Genomic DNA, 21,346 nt, shown 5'->3' on the forward strand with positions numbered 1-21,346 from the left:
AGTTTGAGCAGTTCAGGTTTCACTTTTCAGGTTCCCACTTCCTCTTTTCCAACTTACTCACAACATCCGCACCGAAGTCATCTTCATTTCTTGATATTTAATACAAACAGAGCCCTGAAAGAAACCCATTACTGACCTTCCTCCGGGGTACAAGAACAAATTCTTCACATTTCAAAGGCCTGTTCAGAGGGGAACAGGCTGCACCTGGGGTAACAGCAACCTCCCACAGGAATATGGGAAAGAAATCCCTTTTTTCTTTCTCTGGTCAATTCAGACAGGGTATTAGAGGGGTCTGTGGACCTACATTTGGGGTAAGCCGGTTCTCTTTATCAGCAGCAGCCTCTGATAACAAAAATCCAGACAGCTTCCACCACTTCTACGGCCCCGACAAGGCCTGCTGTGGAGGCAGCAGGAGCCCGCTGTGGGTCAGCTGCCTCGGAAGTGACCCAGCCGCTCCTGCAGCTCACCCCCACTGCGGGCGGCTGCAGCGCCACGGCCCGCTGGTCCTCAAGCTCGCTTGAAGCCAGGAGGATCAGAGGCAGCCAGCCTACATAACTAGAGAAGCTCGCGGAGGAGTTTTGCAAACTATTTCATCAAGCATCACCGACAATATAAAATACCAGCTCTTCAGGTGCTGTGACAACTCCTTATACCAGCATCTCCGAGAACTGATACTTTGTGGAGCATTTACACATAAAAACATAGCAGTTATCCATGCAAGCAATCTTTCATGCTATCCACCCTTTCATACAAATCTTATATGGTACATTATAAAGAAATTCCTTACGGGATCCTTACTGTGAAAAAAGAACTAATTTTTTTTCCAAGTTGTCAACATAGCTTTAATCATTTTAACAGGAAACTATACAGCAATAGTCTTGTCCCTCATGACATATCTCCGACATGCTCCCCACAGAAAAATCTATATGGAAATTCATGGAAACATCCTCTTTAATACTCAGCTAGCAGTACTAGTTTTAAACCACAATTCCATTGAGTATAATTCTCTTTATTACAAACCTCAAGCCTCTTTGCTCCTGCTATCTATTATTAATCACCTTATGTATCTAGAAGGATGCATGGTTCAATCACACTTACTTGATTCTTTCTTTTACTACATCACAGGGCTTTACATTAAGAAAACTTCAAAAGCTTAAGGCAGGACTTCCACCATAATGCAGACCTCCTGCAGCTCCTTACTCATCCAAGGAGATCCCAAAGGTGACAAAAAGCTGACAGAAATCAGTGTTATTTGGGAAAGAAAAGCAAAGATATTTCCATGAAGATTCTCACGCTCTTTATCTTTCCAAAGCCCACTCCTACAGATGAGAAAGAGCAACTCTCTGCAGGAACAAGCACTAAAGCATTAAAGCACTAAGTTCCTGATGCTCTTCTTCACTCACGTTGCAACACTATAATTCATTGTGGTGTTACTGCAGTGTGAAGATTTTTTTTTAAAGGACCAAAACTAACAAAAATTGGGGCAGGGAATGGGGGGAGGGGGAAATTTCTATTCAAGTCTTTAAAAAAAAAAAAAATTATCAATCAGGAAGTTTTCCTGTCCTTGCAAATTATAGTCAAGCTAACAGTAACTTCTAGACCTGCTGTTTCATACTTCGAAATCATATTGTGCACTTCTGCTTCTCAGGTGCCTGCATAGTCATACACTGTGTCTTGGAGCCATGACATAGAGAAAAAGTCAGTGTACATACTAAAAAGAATGGCATCCCAACTAAAAGATGTGACTACACAGAAGGTCCTTGCACTTACAATAACTGCAAAATCCAAAATAGAGAGACCAAACAGGTCTTCAAACTTCGCATCAACTCACTTTGTGCAGTTCATTTCTATTGCAGGCCTAGCAGAAAAGACAAATGGGAAGGGCAGCTGCAGGGAAGTTTCACAAACAAGCAATCCCCTGACATATAATCCCCAGCATCAGGTTGATCAGCTCACAGATAAAGCAGGACAAGGGCCCTACTAGTAATTTGGCCAGTTTCTCTTACAGCCTCAGAAGCACTACCACTGCCTCACATGCTAGTCAAGTTTAAATGTTTTGTTCTCTACACCCGTGCCCTGAGGATTTTCTCAGTGCATCGAAAGGTGATGTCAGTGTGCCTACCCTCAAAAGCTATGTAAATGTTTTATCCAAAAATTTCTAATAACAAGTATAACTATGTATTTTTCAACCCAGAAAGCACAAAATTATTCTAACTAAAGGATATGTAACAGTAACCATACCATGATCAGATTAAAGGTCCACATTGTCCCCGGAAAAGTCACAATATTAGGCTGCTAGTGGATGTTTTGGGACAGAGAATAAGAAACAAGGCACAAAAAGAGTAAATCTTTCCAGGAAACTCCCACATGGAAGGTGGGACCCACCTCCTACCTGATTGTTATCAGCTATTTAGGGACTTTGTGCTGGAGTTTATTAAGTGTGATAATCTGGATGCAGACATAACTGATTAGCCAATCTTGATTTATATCAGTATACACAATAGCTAAATGCCAATACTCAATCACTAAAAACAAAACAAAACAAAAAAGGCATAGGATACACTGAGTCACAGAACCATACAAGAAGGAGAATTTGCCTCATCCAACCTACCAGATTGCTCAAGGCTTTGTCCAGTCAGTGAAGCAAATGGAGATTTCACCGCCTCTCTGGGCTGCTCCAAGGCTCATCATGAACATTTCCACCCTTATACCTAGTTCTGTTTCAACCATTGGTTGAATGGTTATGACCATTATCCCTCATTCTCCCACTGTGCACCTCAGTAAAGAGCACCTTCCTGCTAGGCACCACCATTACTCTTGGTAACCCTCTCTTAGGTACTGGGAGACTGCAGAGCTAGTAATTTCATTACAGAAGGCAATCCCATGGATCAAACATGATTTACCTTGATTAAAACTGGCAAACACTTTCTTCACATGTACAGGAATTACTTCCAAGCAGACTCACTCCGTCATTTTTCCAGGGATAGTGGTTGACCAAACTGTAGTATCCCAGACCTTCCTTCTTGCCCTTCTTGAAAATGGGTACAACACTAACCTTTCTCCAGTTATTGGGGACCTCCCCCAGTCTACACAGCCTTTCAAAGATGATAGGGAGCAGCCTGACAATGACATCAGTCAGCTTGCCCAGTACCCTCAGGAGGCCTCCTGCCTGGACCCATGAACTTGCATGGGTCAAGATTTCTCAGAAGATCCCTGACTCAATTCTCTTCCACTCACCCCTTTCCTCCCTGAACTGCATCTCTGAGAACAAAGTCCTGTGAGATCTTATTCATGAAGACCAAGACAAGGAAGTAATGGAGCACCTCAGCCTTATCAGTCTGCTGTGACTAAATCACATGTACCACTTAGCAATGAGCCTACATATTCCACAACCACTTACTGCTTTTCTCCCTCACGCTCTTCTAGCATCTTACCTTTGCCTCCTCAACACCCTGTTGTTGCCAACCTCCTCCTACACCTCAACACATTTTCCTCCCATATGCCTTAATCTCCTCATAAAGCTTCTGTTGCTACCATCTAAACCTTTCCAAAACCTTGGACCCTTCTGCCTGTGGCCACGCAGAAGCACCTTCATGCAGAGACAAAGATAATATGTCTGGCAGAGCTCGTCTGTTCCTCTGATGTTTTCATCTATGTTTGCTCCTATAGTCTTTGGCATGTATTTCTTAGAGGTTCAAAGTGACATTTTGAAAATAAGGGATCACTGAAATGACATATAGCACTGATTATAATATGTTCAATGTGAATACAAATCACATATTTGCTTAGATAACTACTTTGCTTACATTACTAATCACCTGATCACAACTAACACTTGAAAAAAATATATTCTTAGTGTTTGATCTTTGAGTTCATACTGCCATCCACTGCCATACAGCCATTTGACACTGTTTATAGTTAAGATAAATGCACTTATTCTAGAAACATACCTTCCTTTTAAAACTGCTTAATGACTTTTCTAAACAAAGGCTCAAAGATTTTCTTTAAGTCAATACACATCCAAAGGCCAAACAAATGCATCTCTATACAGCGCAAAGAAAAGTTACAGTGAAGAAACTACTAACCAAAGACTAAGGAACAGCTATGCAGCCCAGTCTGTGTGGTAACTAGCACCAAGCACAAGGCTCTATTCATTTAAGTTTGTAATTGCTTATGGTGTTACTCATTAAAGGTTTATAATACTTTATTTCTACTCAAGACAGACATACATGCAGGGGAAAATAAACAAACCTGTAGACAGTTAGCCAAATTCACAACACAGGATCAAAAATAATTTTTGCACTTCATTTCATAAGGAGAATTCCTAATATACTTTAATTTCCTCTGGAATTTTAATTGTATTAAAAAAACAATGCAGGAATGGAGTTCAAGGACTGTTTTTCATAGCAACAATTATTCAAGATGTAGTCTCCCCTATTATATCTTCTCAAGAAAGCCATTTTTTATAGCTCATCCATTTTTAATTTGATAAAGCCTCTATGTTCTGTTCTCTCTTTTCATTTGACTGCTGAGTCTTCTCATAAATGTTCATTTCCTAGCAGCTACAGCACAATTAATAGAAAAGCAAACCACCGTTTGACTGAACAAAGACACTCCCACACAGTGGAGTATCTATGTCTGGGAGCCCTGCTGTAGAAAAACACATGCCTACAGTTATTCAAAGATTCCACTTCAGCCACAGTGCAATGCACTGGCAGGCATGAATAGCCTTTCTTTACCTTGTTTATTCAAGAACTATGATCCACTACAGCCTGCTTTTAAGTATTTGATATCCTACAATGAGGAGATTAAATAAGCCCAACGCCAGATGAAAAGCTTTGGCCATGCTGTTGATTTTTTGTAAACATATGAAACCAAAATCTGAAGGTCTTGTCCTTAGAGACTAAAAGGCCTTTGCTCTAGCATTTTTTATTTATTGTGCTAGCAAAGTCAATCCTATCTCTGACAGAAACTAATTTCTTGATAGGTTCCCTCCTGCCTTGAGTGCATTTGAAAGCAAAACACCCATCTCTCTAATTTCCATACTCCTTCTCATGTAATTAATCAGATATATAATCTAAATCAACTTCCTTTCCAAGCACATTATTGCGAATTAGTCATTTGTGGAAGAAAAACATAAAAAGAAACAGGACTGTATTTTACGTCTTGTTTAAGAAGAGTCTTTCATACTGGGAAGGTGGAAGATGGGCTATAATAGTACAGTGTTTAAATAAGTAAATATGCACAGGGGTGCATGCAGAGAGCATGTGGGTGCGCTCTCATTTCTCATGCCTCTAGTGAAAGAGGTCATGACCCTTCAGACTTCAACCTCATCACTTCTAATTTTTCATCTTGGTTCTCCGAAGAGAAATTTAACCCATCTGGTTTTCAATTTTATGAGGTCATGAGCCATGAAACAAAATCTAGCTGCAAAAAAAAAAAAAAAAAAAGAGAGAGAGAGAGAGAGAGAGATAATCTTCTCTCAGTGTCTAAGAGTAGATCATGCAGACACTTCTGTTAGGTCAGGACAAACTTACAAGAGAAAAAAAATCTCCACAATATTACACATTCATATGTCTACTACTGGGTATTTCTTTTTTGGTTGTACTTACACATCTCTAGTCTCTCTCTCAAAATAATATAGAATGGTCAACCTTAAATTCTGACCAACACAAAGCTGGGAAAATCCTGCCTTCGATGTCATCACTGGGATATTTAGCCTAGTGCCACAAAGAGGCAGTAATTTCATCAGAAGTCATAGTTACATTTCCCATTACAGCAGGGCAAACACGAATGTTCCACCCTTTTCTCTGCTCTATGGCAATACCAGGCAATACAACCAGAAAGAGGTCAACCTACATCTGAGCCGGACATTTCATTGATCAGTTCACACCTCCAGCAAGGCATTTAACAGTGCTGGTGAAAGGTGGGGCTTTTTGTTTTCTTAGAAACACATCTGAAAAGTATGCAGCCTCCCTCTCCCCAGCCACAAAAGCCATACAGCTTCAGCAACAACCCCCTGCCAAAGACCCCCCCACCCTATGAAACATTTTACATACAAGAGTTTGTAAGAACATCTACAGAGTTTTCAGTATCCACCAAAGCCAGAGCACCATTACCACAATCTCTTGAAGGACTTACATGGGGACACTTGGAAGTCAGACAAGTTCATAGTGTTTTATACATATATATATAAATGATACAACAAAACTAGTCATCTCAAACAGCAAAGCACCTTCAACAGAGGACTAACTCATATTTCACTACAAAAACACTTAATGATTCACCTGTTTTATGTACTTAAGAGATGAAATCTCACAGTAAAATGCAACACGCAGGAATGCTTTTTTTAAGCGTATCTTTAAAACACCTCTGGCACCTTCCATGTTTTGAAAAACAGCCACAGAAAATGGTATGTAAAACCAGATAATAATTTTATAATACTATTTCTCTAACTGCCTTACAATCCAAAGGCCAATCAAGTTCTTGGGGACTGCATCCACCTGAAGTCCTGTTCCCTCCTCCAGTATAGCAAATACACACTGAGCTGTTAATTGCAGTAATGCTAATTAAAAGACAAAAAACCATGACTACATTAACAGTGAAATTGCCAATTAGCACATAAGGCTCCCTCATTACTGCTACTGCATGAAATGTGAAGCCCGATGTGAATAGCAGTCATAAAAATAAAAGACATTTTTAAAAAGCTGATAGGTCACATTTTCAGCTTACTTCAGAAGTTCTGCTGGAATCAGTAGCTGAGAAGTTGACCTACAGGAGAGAAAGAAATTCCTACAACATTTTGTAAAAACCACTGAAGAAAAATATTGCCATTTTCCACATCTGCATTCACAATAGTTTTCAGAGGAAAGAGTACTTGCCCCGGTGTAGCCACTAGAAAGTGGCTTTAAAAAATTAAAATTAAAAAAAGGCATAAAAGCTAACATTTCAGTGGACAATTTCCCATGGCTTTATACTCCGCATAAGGCTTCCCCATAAGGGACTAAGGGATACTGAAAGCAGTCCATGTGATCCTAGTGTCCTTTACTCTTTAGAAGGCTTATTTATTGTTGTGTCCTTCAGTCTCTTTCAATGACCATTTAATGAAAGTTAATCCAGATCCCCACAACCCTAGAGCTGCTTCCATAAAGTGACTGTGCTCTTCATATAGTCTGTATTTCCTCAGGTCTCTCTCTTTCTGTTTTTTTTCTTTTCTTTTTTAAAGGTTTTGAGTTCTAGTTCAGAGGTCTCACAGTAAATAAAACTGAAATATTTTCAGCATTATCTTCCTTGTGAGAACTGGAGTATATATTTGTTTTTCACTTGCTCCCTTTTAATCAAGCATTTTGTTGACCATAATCAATTTCTTCGCTCAGGAGAAAAATGTGCAATTATCTACAATGAAGAAGGTGTGTCTAAGGAATAGGGTGGGGGGAAGAGAAATCAATGGAACCATCTGTCTGACATTCCTACAACATTATAAGAGACTTGTAATTAACTGCTTGCCTACCAAAGTCTGCCAGCTTTAACTCCCCCGTGTCACTGATCAGAAGATTCTGTGGTTTCAGGTCCCTGTGCAAAATGTAACGCTGGTGGATGTAAGACAGTCCTCGCAGCAACTGAAATAAAAATAACTGAAAAAGAGGGGGACAAAAAATGACCTCTGTTAATATTTTGCATATAACCACAGGTGATTTCTTTACAATATGCAGGGTGCTTGCATATTGTGGTAACATTGTGTCAGAATTCCTCCCAAACTGGCATAATTCCCACCCAAATTTAACACAACAAGATTTCCATCTAAAAAATATGTACTTTGCAAGGACTAACCCCAGCCTCCAAGCCCTACTATATCAGAGATTTAGTTTGCCTGCTTTAAAAAGAACAAGAGCAATACAACCATGTGCAGAAGGCTCAATTTCTACCAAATTATAATTATATTCCATTTACCCATATGGCCTTAGAGATTAGGTGGTAGCCTGAAGACAGATGTGTATCTTCACTAATTATAGGAAACAACAGTACAGGGTGGATAGGGATGGGGAGATAAGGCTGGGGGATGGGACACTGGAGCTAAAACAAAGAAGAAATTAATAGTATAAAAATAATGCCTGTGTACCCATGGAAATCTGCAAGTATGATAGGTTTTCTCCTTCAAAGTTTTTTTTATTGGGAGTTGCTTATGTATTTTTAATTAGGAAATAATAATTCTCACGTAACCTAAAGGTGACTTTTGAAACCTACTTATAATAGTCTTTAACATAAATTTAGACAGGAGCCTAACTCATCCCACATATTTCTTTCAACCCTTCACTGGAATCTACAAATGCTTTCCCTAGAGCTAAGCATTGATATTGTGTATTTTTGTAATTTACAGTTATGAACAAAGAGCTGGATGATGGAGATCTTTTGTCCTCCCCTTTTCATCTCCTCTCCCATCATTCTCCTGCATTCTTATTGGCACCTGCTGTGAAAGGCTGTGTTACCCTCATGGATTTTGTCAACACAAAGGGTGAACTATCGTTTCCCAGGAGTTTTCTTTGGAGTTTTGAAAAAACTCTCCTAATGTACAGACCCTTCCTATTGCCTGAAATATTTTAAAAAATACTACAGTTTCCAAATGGGAACACAACAAGCCTTTGCAAAACCAAACATGGAGGATTCAAGAGTGGATATGGACCTCACGCCTCACAGCTCAGCAGCTGGTGAAGTGTGCTCTCTCGGAAGATGTGGAAACCGCACCAAAGATTTGGAAAAAGTCAACCCAGGCACATGAGAATTTCTAATTAACTTGCAACACAAGTATCCTATTTAGTGACTGCTGAAGTGAGGAGACATTATAAAAAGGGTTACAAAATCTGATTATAGAAAAGAATAAAGGCTGACATGAAAGAAACAGAAATGTCATGTTACTGAAGTTGAAATGAATTTAATTGCATTTCATTTTTTCCCCGAGTGGAGACACAATACACTGTATGTTTAGCTATTTAGCCAGGGCACAAAGAACCATATCAATCACCTTCTTGCCAGGGTTGTGTCTAACAATGTGCTGAGGAAACCTAAGAGCAAAATACAGAAATAAAAGAAAGAATAGCAGGAAAGCCATAAGTAACATGCACATTCCTTTTTGAATTGTGGTTAAATAAGGGCAGGAAGCAGAAATGGCTTTTATTACAGCCTTAAAATAAAAATTAAATTCTATTAAATGACTTCAAAATAGTATTTTTTTTTTTTAATAAAAAGATAGGGAAAATATCCAGTTTGCTAGGCTAAACCAATGGTATTTAACTTCAAACATTATTTTTATAAATATGCAAAGAAATGTCAATTATCATGTTACCTTACAGTACTGTAATCTTTATAACTCGAAATATATTTATTAATGTGGGCTTTCATTTGGCTTTAATGCAAAGAGTCAAGTGATTTGACACGATGTGCTAAGAAAAACCCCCAACAATTTCACCGCTAAACAGAATAAACATCTACACTTGGGGACAGCTTTGGAACGTAGTTTTATTCCAAACTTGTAGACATGCTGGACTCATCAAGTACTTCCACAACAGTCAATTAATTCACGCACATACACTGTGTCAATTGCTTCTTCCTTGGAGGAAGATCATGAAAGAGAAGGGGAAAAAAATCTCCCTGAATTTGTTACAGGATAAACTCAGCCATTGTTTTGTTGCTTTCTCTTTTCCTCTTCACCTTTGTTTTTATTTGGTAATATTAAGATTTAAGTGAAAACATGAGCCTAACACCCAGCAGTAGAACATTCTGCAAACCACAGGGCCTTTGGGATCTCTTGGGAAGAGAGAACAGTAAAAGAGGCTCTCCATTCCCAATGGTTCCCCACTCCATAAAAAGAAAAGATGAATTGGAAAGAACCATTTCTGACACCTCAGGAAACACTTCTGCCTTCTCACAGTCAAGTTCCCTCCCCTGTCTTTGAGGAAAGCCCTCTCCAAGAAACCCGTTCCCCTTCAAGACTATCTGCATCACCTTCACAAGGATGGAAATGAATACTAGATGAGGTACCATCACCTCTTACCCATATACCCAATCTGATATCGGCATACTACTTATCATGGTTGTACTCTGACCTTACTTGCTCCTTCCTCCGCCTTGCTCAATTCTGATCCCTATGAAACCTCAGCCTGGGGCTTCTAGGGGGGGTTTGAACAAGCAACTGAACTGCCATTTCCCCAAGGCCACAGGATGGCAGCTCTGCAGACCAGAGAACAACTCTAAAAGGAGTCAATGGCAAATTCCATATGCATTTCAACAGGTTAGTTGTGAGGGTAGAAACCATACAGATTTGTGGTTCTTGAGCTTTTATGTTAGTAATTTTAATAGTTGCATGGTCATACACAAGGCTGTATAAATGTCAAATAACCTGAGAGACTTGCCAGCTGCCTAGATGAACAGCCCTGCTTTCATGGTATTTTTCATGAGCTTGGGTGAGTGTACAACCTAGACCGTTACATGCACACATCTAACAGCTGCAAGATGGCTCATGTGCAGCAGAATACTTCACTATCATCTTGTTGGCCTCTGGATGTCACATAGGACCTTGAGCTCTTCTCCAAATGAGCTTATAAGCTAAACACTGACACAGGCCATCCAAAACACATCTATCTGGTGGGACTGATGGGAGTTAACACTTTCTGACTTGGGTTCAGAAAGCTCTGACGAGTCTAACGGTAAGGGGGGATGCTCATGTACAGGTGATCTGTGTAGAAGTGCTCAGATGACTCCACATAGTTGCCCGCCATTCCCAGAGATGGTAGAGAGTTTCTGGCAAAGGATACTGGGGTAAGTGAAAAGCAGAAAGAAATGCACAACATGCCCAGAGAGATTCTCCAGAAAATGTACCATTTCCACACAGTGTCTGCTGAGGCATCAAGGACCCCAATGACAAGAAGGATGCTGCCCAAGAGGACAGACTAATGAGGCCCTGGGGGGCTTTTTAAAGTCTTTCCCTGATGGCACAGAGGGATTTCTGAATGATTTCCTGCATTTGAGCTCCCTTACCACATGTTGTATTGTGGGAATAAAGGACCTGGCCCTAGATAGAGAAGTAGAAAGCTACATGGAACCTTTTTGTCTATAGAAGATGTACAGAACTCTTGGCTCTGCTCTCTCTGCAGCAAGAGGCTGCAAATGGAGCTGAGCTAACCTGGACCAGGAGTTCACATCAGTTCAGAAGAAAGCTGAAAGCAAGATTGGATTAATGTGCCAGTCCTATAGCAAGCTCATATTGCTGTATTAGGATAGTTACTTTCGAAAAGTAATACACAATACTGCACAAGCTTTATTATCACTCATCACTGATAACACAAATGCTCCTGCTTGCTGTATGTATTAAAGCACACCAGCTGGGTATTACGTAATCATCTGAATTCCCTTGCGTGTATTCAGCATGAATCAATATCATATTCAGTCTTAATAGGCCATCAAATCTAAAAATACCAGTAAAAGAAACCCAACATAGGACATCTCACCTCATGCTTGCAACCAGTGTACTTCTCCCTATCATCCAGAGGATATTACAGGCTTCTGTGAATTATGGGCTATTTACAAAGACAAAAGGTGGCAATAAATCCCCACAGTACTATCTCACAGCCTTGGAAATAAACAGAACCAAACACAATGCTCAGTTAACATTTAGGTTTACTAGATTGTTTGGGAGTTTTTTGGTTTAAGCCATTAACATAAGAAAAACTGCCTGGTAATATGTAGTATCATATAAGCAATGAGAAATGTCTCTCTGTGACTTCTGCTAGCATGTCAAAAGCTCATCAAGCACAATCTTTTTTATCCCTGTTGGTTTGCTATTCTTTTACCTCCTCCCAACCAGGATAATACCAATGAGATAAAATCCAACTTTTCACTTCTAATAATGTTCTGGGGAAATACTGAACTTTTTAGGTCAAAGCTTTGTAGACTTTATTGCTTAAATTGTCAGAAGAAATTCCAGGAACAAAGTGTTGACTTGAGATGAATTTGCATCCCTAGGAATAAAGGATCCTATCTGAATAAAAAATTGTTAGCCATTTGAATCAGCATGATTTTCATGATCATAATAAACTTTATCTTAATAAAACATTCTCCTATCTCACCTCCCTGGAACCAACTGAGTTCTCTCCAAAAGATTTTTAAAATAATTCACTCCAAAATGCATTTATAAAAGCTTCTAACTTGCTCCTGCATTCCTTACACAAGAGTCTTACCAAAGACAATGTCACACAGAAATGCATACAATACAGGCACTAGGAATGTCCATCGTATCATTACTTTAAAAAAAAAAGATACAGAGTTTTCCACTTCTTTGCAGCAGAACTGCAAAGGAAAGAGATTGGAAAGTGTTAATTTGCGAACTTCTACTCTCTTTGATATTCTTTTAATCATTTTCTGGTCCCTCTGGGTACTACTACAGTCATTTGCAATGAGGAAGGTGTGCTTAATTAACTGAGTATAAAGACACTCCCTTATGATCAGTTACAGTCATCTGCTAATGTTCAGTAAGTGGAAGACTTTCAGATTTTTCTCCTGAATGGCAAAAGTAAAAATAAATTCAATTCAGTTAAATCTTTTTCTACCCCTCACCAATTCACTTCCATGCTGAACTAGGTCAGGGTGGCAATTGGTGCCTCACCAATTTTAAAGACACTGGGAAGAGTGTTTTCTTCATCCCTACAACATTATCATGTTTTTTTGCCATATGTCAACCATGCGGATCATACAGACAATAAATTACACACGCACACACTAGGTATGAAAGTGACATTCTACTAGCATGAATTTTAACACACTGATAAAGATTCTGCGTTTACTGTTCACAGTTGTGCATATTATCAAATCATTCCTTTAAGTGACAAGACTGACATAGAGTGAAATGCTGATGCCATATTTAATGTCTGATAACTAAAAAGTCTAATTTAAATAATCAATTCTCAATGCCATGTGTAAAAGACGACCTTAATCTGGTATAACATTATTCTGTCTGCTGTACACCTGCTTGTTCACTGAATGAGGAATGAAAAATAGCAGCTTCCCAACCACATTAAACAGCATTGCTTCCTACTTAGCATATCTGTTGAAATATATTTTTAATTCAACTCTACATCAGCAGCATCACTAATTTCAGTGAGTAGGAGAGAGATTTCAAAAGCATGACGTTAGTTAGATTTGCTTCCAGTAACAACTAATAAAATTAAAAGGACCACGATAGTAGGTATTCACCTTAGAGTAAAAGAGTGTTTTCTCCAAACTCCAGTGAGTCAATATGATAGGTGAAACAAGACATGAAAATTCATCATAGCTGGTGGATGCATTATCATGGTTTAATTGTCCGATTCCTGTGTACCTAAGTCTATGGCAGTCAACCTTTTGGTCAGACACCTCTCGTTACACACAGGCACTTACATGCCACAGCTTCCCCTGCACCATGTAATCACACATTTGTCACATATGGATACAGGACTGGCCATGTGATTCAATGCACATGTCCCACAAAAAAGGGGAACACAAACCTCTTGTCTGCCCCACAGACATTTGTACAATCCCACGATGGAAAGAGAACAGAAGCATACCAGGGAGGCCTACATCGATAACGCAACTGTAACCTAAAAACCAAAGCATTTTTATCATACTTTTCAGATACTATGCTTTACTAACAAGCATATGGTTTTACATCTTAGCAATCATGAATGGAGCTACTGCTTAGCAAGAGCCAGTACACAATGCTCTGCTACTGCCAAAGTTCAAGCAGCTGTACTTCAAGTGCAGCAAGCCTCACGTGGATGGGATACAGGAGTTGCTTAATCCTTCCATGTTCTGAATGCTTCCCTACCCTTTGTGCTTCAGATTATTCTAAAACTGTAATCAGTTCAATGATAAATATTTATGTTTACAAAAGACAGCGGATGACAACTACCCTATGGCTTTGACTCAGATTATTAATTTTCACATTATTCATTAAATGCCAAAATTATTCACCTGACAAAAACAGGTTCAACTTTAAAAACTGCAACCATTAGTTAGAGGACAATATTCACAGTACTGCAGCATGGAGAAGAATAAATGAATACCGCAAGTGATTAAGTGCCAGAGATTTCTGATTATATCAAATAACATTCACTGTATTTTAACATTTTCAATTCAACGTGCACTTCGTCCTGTTTAGGAGGCCAGTATTAAAACCTTGGTTTAATAAATCCAATACTTTTATCATATCTGATTTGGGATTTTTGTTTGTTTTTTTTTTTTTTAACCTTAGAGTGCTATAAAGTTGACTGATCTCTTCTTGAGCATTTAGCACAGAAAAATACTGCAGCATCCCATTATGTTTCAATAATTCCTATTAATTATGTTTCTTTTAAACTATTTTTGTCGAAGTTTTAAGACTGAAACTAGTTACAGGTTTTTTGCTGAAACTTAAGCATATTTTTACAGAGATTATTGGGCTGTTCTAGGAAACTTAATACCCAAATTCCACTCCACACTTTGTCACATGCCTTACATGTGACCTTGACAGTCAACTATCTTCTCTGACTCAGCATTACAGTGTCAAAACACATTTTTAAAGGTTGTGGTGGGGGTAGGGCTTAGTTGGTTGAGGTTTTGCTTCAAAAATATCCATCAATTATGCATAGAAGACTGCTGTGCCCTGCTTCCTAGGAGCAAGGAAGGCTCAGAATTGAGATGGGTAAGAGCTGAAGGCTTGAAGGCTCCTGGGAGAAGGCTGAATATTCCTGTTCCCTGCATGCGAAGTTCAGCAAAAGGGTCTGCCTATTTCTTCTTATCATTTTTTGGCCCTGGGAAGAAAAAAGGTGCCCAGGGAGAAGAACAAATCAGAGCAGCAATATTAGATGGAATAAGAACAAACTGGAAGTTCCTTCTCCCTCTGGTCACAGTAGACAATAGGAGCCTTCCAAGTTGCCTGAAGTAAAAGATTTGGAGAGTGATTAAGAGACAGAGACAGTTCTTGTCTGGTTGACAACCCTGTTGTCATTCAGGCTGATGTTGCATGGATTGAGGAACAGTGGGTCAGAGGCAACTGTCTTTCTACTTTGTCAAAAATGGTTTTTTGAATCAAATGCTCACACAAATCAATATTATCACTAACACTGCAAGTAGAGGAAAAAAGGCAGAGAGGAAAAAAAAGAGGATACGTTTCCCAAAAGACTAAAGCTATTTCAATGCAGCACCACTAATTAAAAAGCAAATCAGCTTTCATTAATAGATCTATTTTTAAGGCAGGAATGCAAACAAGCAATGAAGGCATGACAGATGCAAGCCTGTGCTCCACTTGTTCCACCAGTAATACGAGTTACAGAAAACAGACTCAGCTATAAAATAAATGCATCAAAACATAAAGATGAATTTACTTGCATTACTGGGCATGTAATAATATGGAGTAAAAGATGCAGTTAAAATAAAGATGATATTTCAAAGGTTAAAAGAAGTTAAGAATAGTTATATTTTCACAGGTCATGCTGAAATGCACAAAAAAAGATACTTAAAAATTAAATTATGAATTACAAAACAAGACCCATTTATGGACAGCTGCAGACAAAGGCTCAGGAGAACCAAGAAGGTAAGTCAAAAGGCTGGTGGTGATGGCCCTGTACCAGTCCAGAAGGGAACACAAATCAGAATGATGATCATCATAAAAAATCACTGGCAGGGTCAGTTAGCTGCTGTGACCCATTAGAGTTCCTGCGGTAGGAAGCAATCCAGATGTTTCAACTGAGAGTCCAAGAAATATGAACTATCTCTAAAGGCAGCAACAGCTGTAGGAAAGAAAGCCAGGAGTACAGATTTCAGTAGTCTGGGCCAGGAGGAACAGTGTAGGGAGAGTCAAGAGCAAGTCTTGTACCTCAGTTTGCCACAGAGCGTTTTGCAGCCTGGCAAGCGCCACATAGTATACACCTATAAATCAACTCTTAGCTCCAAGCATGTACAAGGCTGCAGCAGTAGATTCCAACAGAAACATAATTATATGTGGGGCAATGTATTTAAGATTTATTGCTTGCCTTCAGTTGTGGAAAAACTGAGAAAGGTGTCTCCAAAACCAGAGAAGATGAGGCTCTGCCTACTGAACAGGGACTTACTAACTGATTACCTTTTCTCTCCTCATCTCTAATATCATACACAGTATATTAATACATAGTTATAAATAAATGGTAGATATGCAGGCTTGTTAGTTACCAAAGATGTATACAATTGTGTGTTTGGAGCTAACAGTTTGGAGAATCTATGGATTGAAACAACTGCTTTCTGCCCATTTCCCTCCTAGCTGATAAAGATGTTGTAGGTACCTAACCACATTTATGTCACCAGGATACTTCGTTTAACATTCTCAGGGATAGGTATTTTAAAAACAACATCTCAGCCTCACACACAAATTCTCTGAAGGGCTTAAAACCTGATGTTATTTGTAAGACTTGCGCCTCCACACATGAATTACAAAATTCTAAAATCATTATGTGTGAATACATATGCACCACTAAAAAGGCTAACCCTAATACTCTAGGGAGCAATATTTTTTGTTTGCTTAAACTTACTGTCCCAAGACTCCTACAACTGCCAATTGAGACATTCGTCTTTATAATTCCACATACTTATAATATTCTGCTTACTCTTTATTTACAATATTTAAGTGACAGCAAATAGCCTATCTGAAACCACAAAGAAAGGCAATGTCAAACATAACACCCAAGGGGACAGCAATATGTGCGTCCATGAAAGTAATTTGGATTTTATTCTATTTACAATTCTTCATCTAAAAGCAAGCCTGAAGGAACAAGCATTGTCTTTAGCTTGTAAATATGGAGAAAATTCAGAAATATAATTAGGCTGAAGATGTCCTATAGAAGCCAAAACATAAGTTAATAATGGTTTTGCTTCTGCATTCCTATAAAGTACTGTTTTACAGGAACTACCGTGTAATATTCTTTGGAAAAAGAAGGATGTGTGATTATGTGGTTTTGTATTTATAATAACTGGCAACAAGCCAGAAAGGAATATCCATCAGAAGGCAATACTTTCCTCAAGAACAAAATTAAAAGGCAGGGGGCCTTTTGTCATACTGGGAGAGCATCAATGGCTTAATCCCACAGGTTAGCCCCAGAGAGCCGAGACTAATTTATTGCTACTGGAATACAATTGCTCAACTGGAAGTTTTTTGAAATGGATTTAGGGATCACATAACCAGTGATTCTGAACAAACACTGTCTAAAAGTCTGGCTAAAAGTGAAATTACTGAAGGACCTCTAGCAAGAAGGGGCTGGCAGGGAAAGAAGGCTAATTAACACGTCTCAGCTCAACCCTTAAAAATCAGCTGTAGCTCCAGTTAGACAGCTCTGTCCAGAAGCTAAACCCAAAATAGGTGGCAAAGTCTCAGAACCACAATTACATAAGTTGACAAACTGAGTATAGTACAACAAAGCATTAAGATATTATGTAGTAACCATCTTATCTCCTCTGTAAGAAGAGGCAGCGCAAGCTTTTAGTTTTGCATACTGGTGAACGTCTGGGAGTTGTTAGCATATATGACTGGGTTCCCTTCTCTCTGCAATTCCTGTCCTCCCAGCTAAAGAAATCACTCTGTTAGGCTAAGCAGCTATTTTTCATTCATAGCTTTAAGAGCAGGTATTTTACTGAATACCCTAGGCAGGCTGATTTGGTTTTAAAATGGTAGGACCTCAAATCATCATGCTAGGTTTTAATAATTACTGCATGAATTAATGCTAGCCTTTGCTGCTGGCCTGGCAAGAGAGTCTACTAAATACATGTAATCAATTTTCATTAACATTATTTAACAGAAGAAGAAGGGTAGTTTCATCTGCTCCAACTTCCCAACATTTTTTTCCCTTTTTTTCCAGTTTGCTTTTCATTAATAGTCTATCTGGACTTTAAAAAGCTTGAACGAGCAGTACATCAGGACTCTACATTTGCCTATTCAAATACTTCTAATGTGTCCATAAGCCTCAGAAGTGTTGCTGAACACTGTTGTTAGATGGTAAAGACAGCCACAGGAATACATGCAACAAAATTTGAAGGGGAAATGCTGCTGCTGCAGTTCCCTCCACAGCTCCTGTTTTAAAAGACAGGTATCTCAGGATTTAGAGGAGTGACACATTTGCAAGCCCAATTATCAGTGCATGCCTATCCTCCTCAAAGACAAGCTCACTGGGCCCTGATACAACGAAGAAAAAGTACAGTTATGTGAATTATAATGTCTTCTCAGTGGGGAACAATTACAGCTACAATGACTACTGTGTATTAGATCCTGAGCTATACAGCACTGCAGCTTTTGAGTAGGTCTCACAAGTCTGAAGCAGCATGAAGAACTTTCAAAGCCAGTCTTAGCTTATCCCAAACCTCAGAGAGCCGAATGTGAAAGTATCTACACAGGGAAATGAAACACAAACCCACTGTTTTAACACGTACATTCAGCACATGAAACTCTGCTTAGGAAACTGAGTAATGAAGGAAGCTTAAAAGTTTTAGTAGTCAAAAAGCAGGTCCCACCTCACCCACCTTTGGCTGTTTCTAAATGCCGCACTCACACAGGCACTGTGAAGCTGGCAGTGGGAGGACACCCATGGGCTTTCCCTGTCCACGCTAGCAAAATGTCTGAGTGACAGTCGTACATTACAAGGATGCTATCTTGCAGCATACATATCATGTATTTTCAAAAAGAATTTTTTTTTTTTTTTTAGTTTGGCCAAATATATGCGGTAAGGAAGACTTTTTTTTTTTTTTTTTTTTTTTAATGGTAGCCATTCTCATGTAACTTGATGTGTTGCACATGCCACTTTTCAGTGAAAGAACACAGAAAATTAATCAATCTACATTATAAAACTAGTTGATGTACAACAATGATCAGCGATTGCAAAAAAAAAAAAATGCTTTCAACTTTTAAAAATATTTTCTTTTCTTAAACCAGACAGGCCTTCTGAGTTTTCCAGGAAAGAGTCTTTTTTTATTTTCCCCACAAACTTCTCAATTTCGAGAAACTAAATACTGGAATAAAGCTCTCAGTATGACAAGTGAAGATTTAAACACTTCCAAAGTAGAACAACAATGGGACTGATGTCAAAGTGCAAGACAAGTGTAACAAATATCATCTGGGTGATCTATACACACACAACACATTCTGCATATCTGATTGGCTTCCATTTGATGCTAAAATAATTTGGCTGACTTCCCGGAAAGTAACTGGATCAAGTCTCTACCAATCTATCTTTCCATTAAATCCTGCTAATAAACTCCCTCCTTCCTGCATGATGATTCTCAGTATCTAACTTAGAAGGAAAAAATTTTTTTAAAGTGAGATGAGCTATTAAAGCGCTTCATCAAAATAAGTGAGCAAAAAGATTAGGGAAGATTTTATATGCTCATATAAAAAGCAGTACCTTCAGCTAATATAATCCATTACAGTTCCCTCAAACTTGGTAAACTTACAATGACTTGCCTCACTGAAGATCTAGCACTGACAGCCTAAAGCAAGTTTACTCAGGGGCTTTAGGGCAGTATTGTCTTGTCTTAAGAGCAAATGTTTGAATGGAGGGGACGGGTTACCAACACTGTAACAGTATTTATTCATATATTCTGGCTCTAAATGAATTTTACAGACCTCAAGTTCTTTTGTAGGAATGTTCAAATACTTGCATTTTTAATTATTTTTAAAGAAAAAATATTTTAAAATATAGTTCATATGCCAATAATTTTCCCTTTAGCTAATAATCAGTTTCTATGAAACAACTGACAGGACATTTAACACAAAGTTACTGCATTTGCCTTGAATGTGTGCTCTTTTTGACTCTTACCTTCACATTTTCTGGATGAAGCCCTCCAGGGTGTTTGTCCATGTACTGACATAAATCAGTGTGCTAAAAGAAAGTCAGATGGAAAAAAGTGTATTAATATCTGTATGACTGCAGCAATAAATATCCTTCTACTTAGGAGTGGACAGAACAAATGGAAAATAAGGAGATTTTTCAGCCACGTATGTGCACACACACACTTGTACCTTTACACTCCATTTTATTTAACAACCTTGGTAACTTGACTGATATAAATATTCACCAAATGTAAATGATTTTTTTTCCTAACATCCTGTATATGGTAAATTAATTACTTTTAGTATCATTTTATACCTTGTGAAGACAATATCACCATTAACACGATAAAGATAGTATCTGGAGGGAAGAGGAAGAACCTAAAGGGAGAACCTCAAATGCTACTCTCATTATTCACATTAAAACATTGCCTTTTAAATATAATTTCATGGTGATTCTAGATTAAGATGGCTTAACAGTTTAGAAAATAAATATGAAAGGCATTGCATATCAGAATACTGAATGACACTTTCCAGCTCAAAAAGAAGCACATATTATGCACATGTACAGCTATTAATTACAGCTACTTTACCAAACAGCTTCACTGAAGACTCAAAACTTTAAGTTTTCACTTCACAGTTATCTATATTCCCTGCAAATATACCATAAAATCTCTTCAGAAAATAAGCAGGTTTGCAATGCATAGATTAATGTTATTTTTAATTAATAAGTATTTATTGCTTTTACTATTGAAACACTATTTTCTCTGAATTTTTCTCTTGCATTTCTTCACCTTCCTACTAGTCAGCAGCATTCTTTCAGTGAAGTAGCATGTTGCTTCTCTGATTTGCTTGCACAACGCAGCTTCTGGAATTATGTTCAGAATAAACAAAGCAAAAATATGCACTAGATTAACCACCAAAAACTTGGAGACTGACTCTGCCTTCCACATCTGGTTTCTGAACACATCTGGTAAAAATCATCCAGCGTTCCTTGAAAAGCTACTTGGCAATACCTGCCTCACTTACAGAACAGTCCAACTAAATATAGGCAGTTTTCAAGGTGAGAGTTTTGGACAAAAGCTGCCTTCGACGCAGCAGAATGGTTTCTCTGTGCAACAATTCCCAGTTCAGGAGCCATTCTCCAGCGCTCTTTTGCAGAGTTATATGGATACATGGGAAAGTTCACATCTTCTAAGACACAAAATTCATGCTAGCCACAACTGTTCTGTATCATCTTCTCTTCTGAAGTCATGAACTATGAAAACACATTGTGCATGTAGAATTAACATTACAATGATGTAAGATGCACTGGTTGATTAGGTTGTGCACTAGCACAACTTTTTTCAGGAATTCTTACATGGTTTCAAGAGAGCGAGTGTCCTGACTGCAGGAAATAGCTTGAGTATCACGAGGGCAGAGGGCATTCTCAAACAGGCAAACCACACTAAATACAAAACAACAGAGTTTCTTCCAAAACACAAGCTACAGCAAGCA

The 21,346-nt window shown here is 38.5% G+C and overlaps 1 protein-coding gene across 11 annotated transcripts in view; it reads right to left on the bottom strand.

Moving 5' to 3' along the window:
- CDK14 (cyclin dependent kinase 14) overlaps positions 1 to 21,346 on the bottom strand; it is a 339,864-nt gene that overhangs the window by 152,948 nt on the left and 165,570 nt on the right. For all 11 annotated transcript variants that reach the window (XM_041122213.1, XM_030008240.2, XM_030008244.1 and 8 more), the window contains 2 exons: positions 19,839 to 19,901; positions 7,511 to 7,634 (listed from right to left, as the gene is read on the bottom strand). In XM_041122213.1, coding sequence (XP_040978147.1) covers positions 7,511 to 7,634; positions 19,839 to 19,901 — 187 coding nt within the window. The remainder of the gene's footprint in view (positions 1 to 7,510; positions 7,635 to 19,838; positions 19,902 to 21,346) is intronic.

This window comes from Aquila chrysaetos, chromosome 3 (genome assembly GCF_900496995.4).
Source record: "Aquila chrysaetos chrysaetos chromosome 3, bAquChr1.4, whole genome shotgun sequence".
Taxonomy (NCBI): domain Eukaryota; kingdom Metazoa; phylum Chordata; class Aves; order Accipitriformes; family Accipitridae; genus Aquila; species Aquila chrysaetos.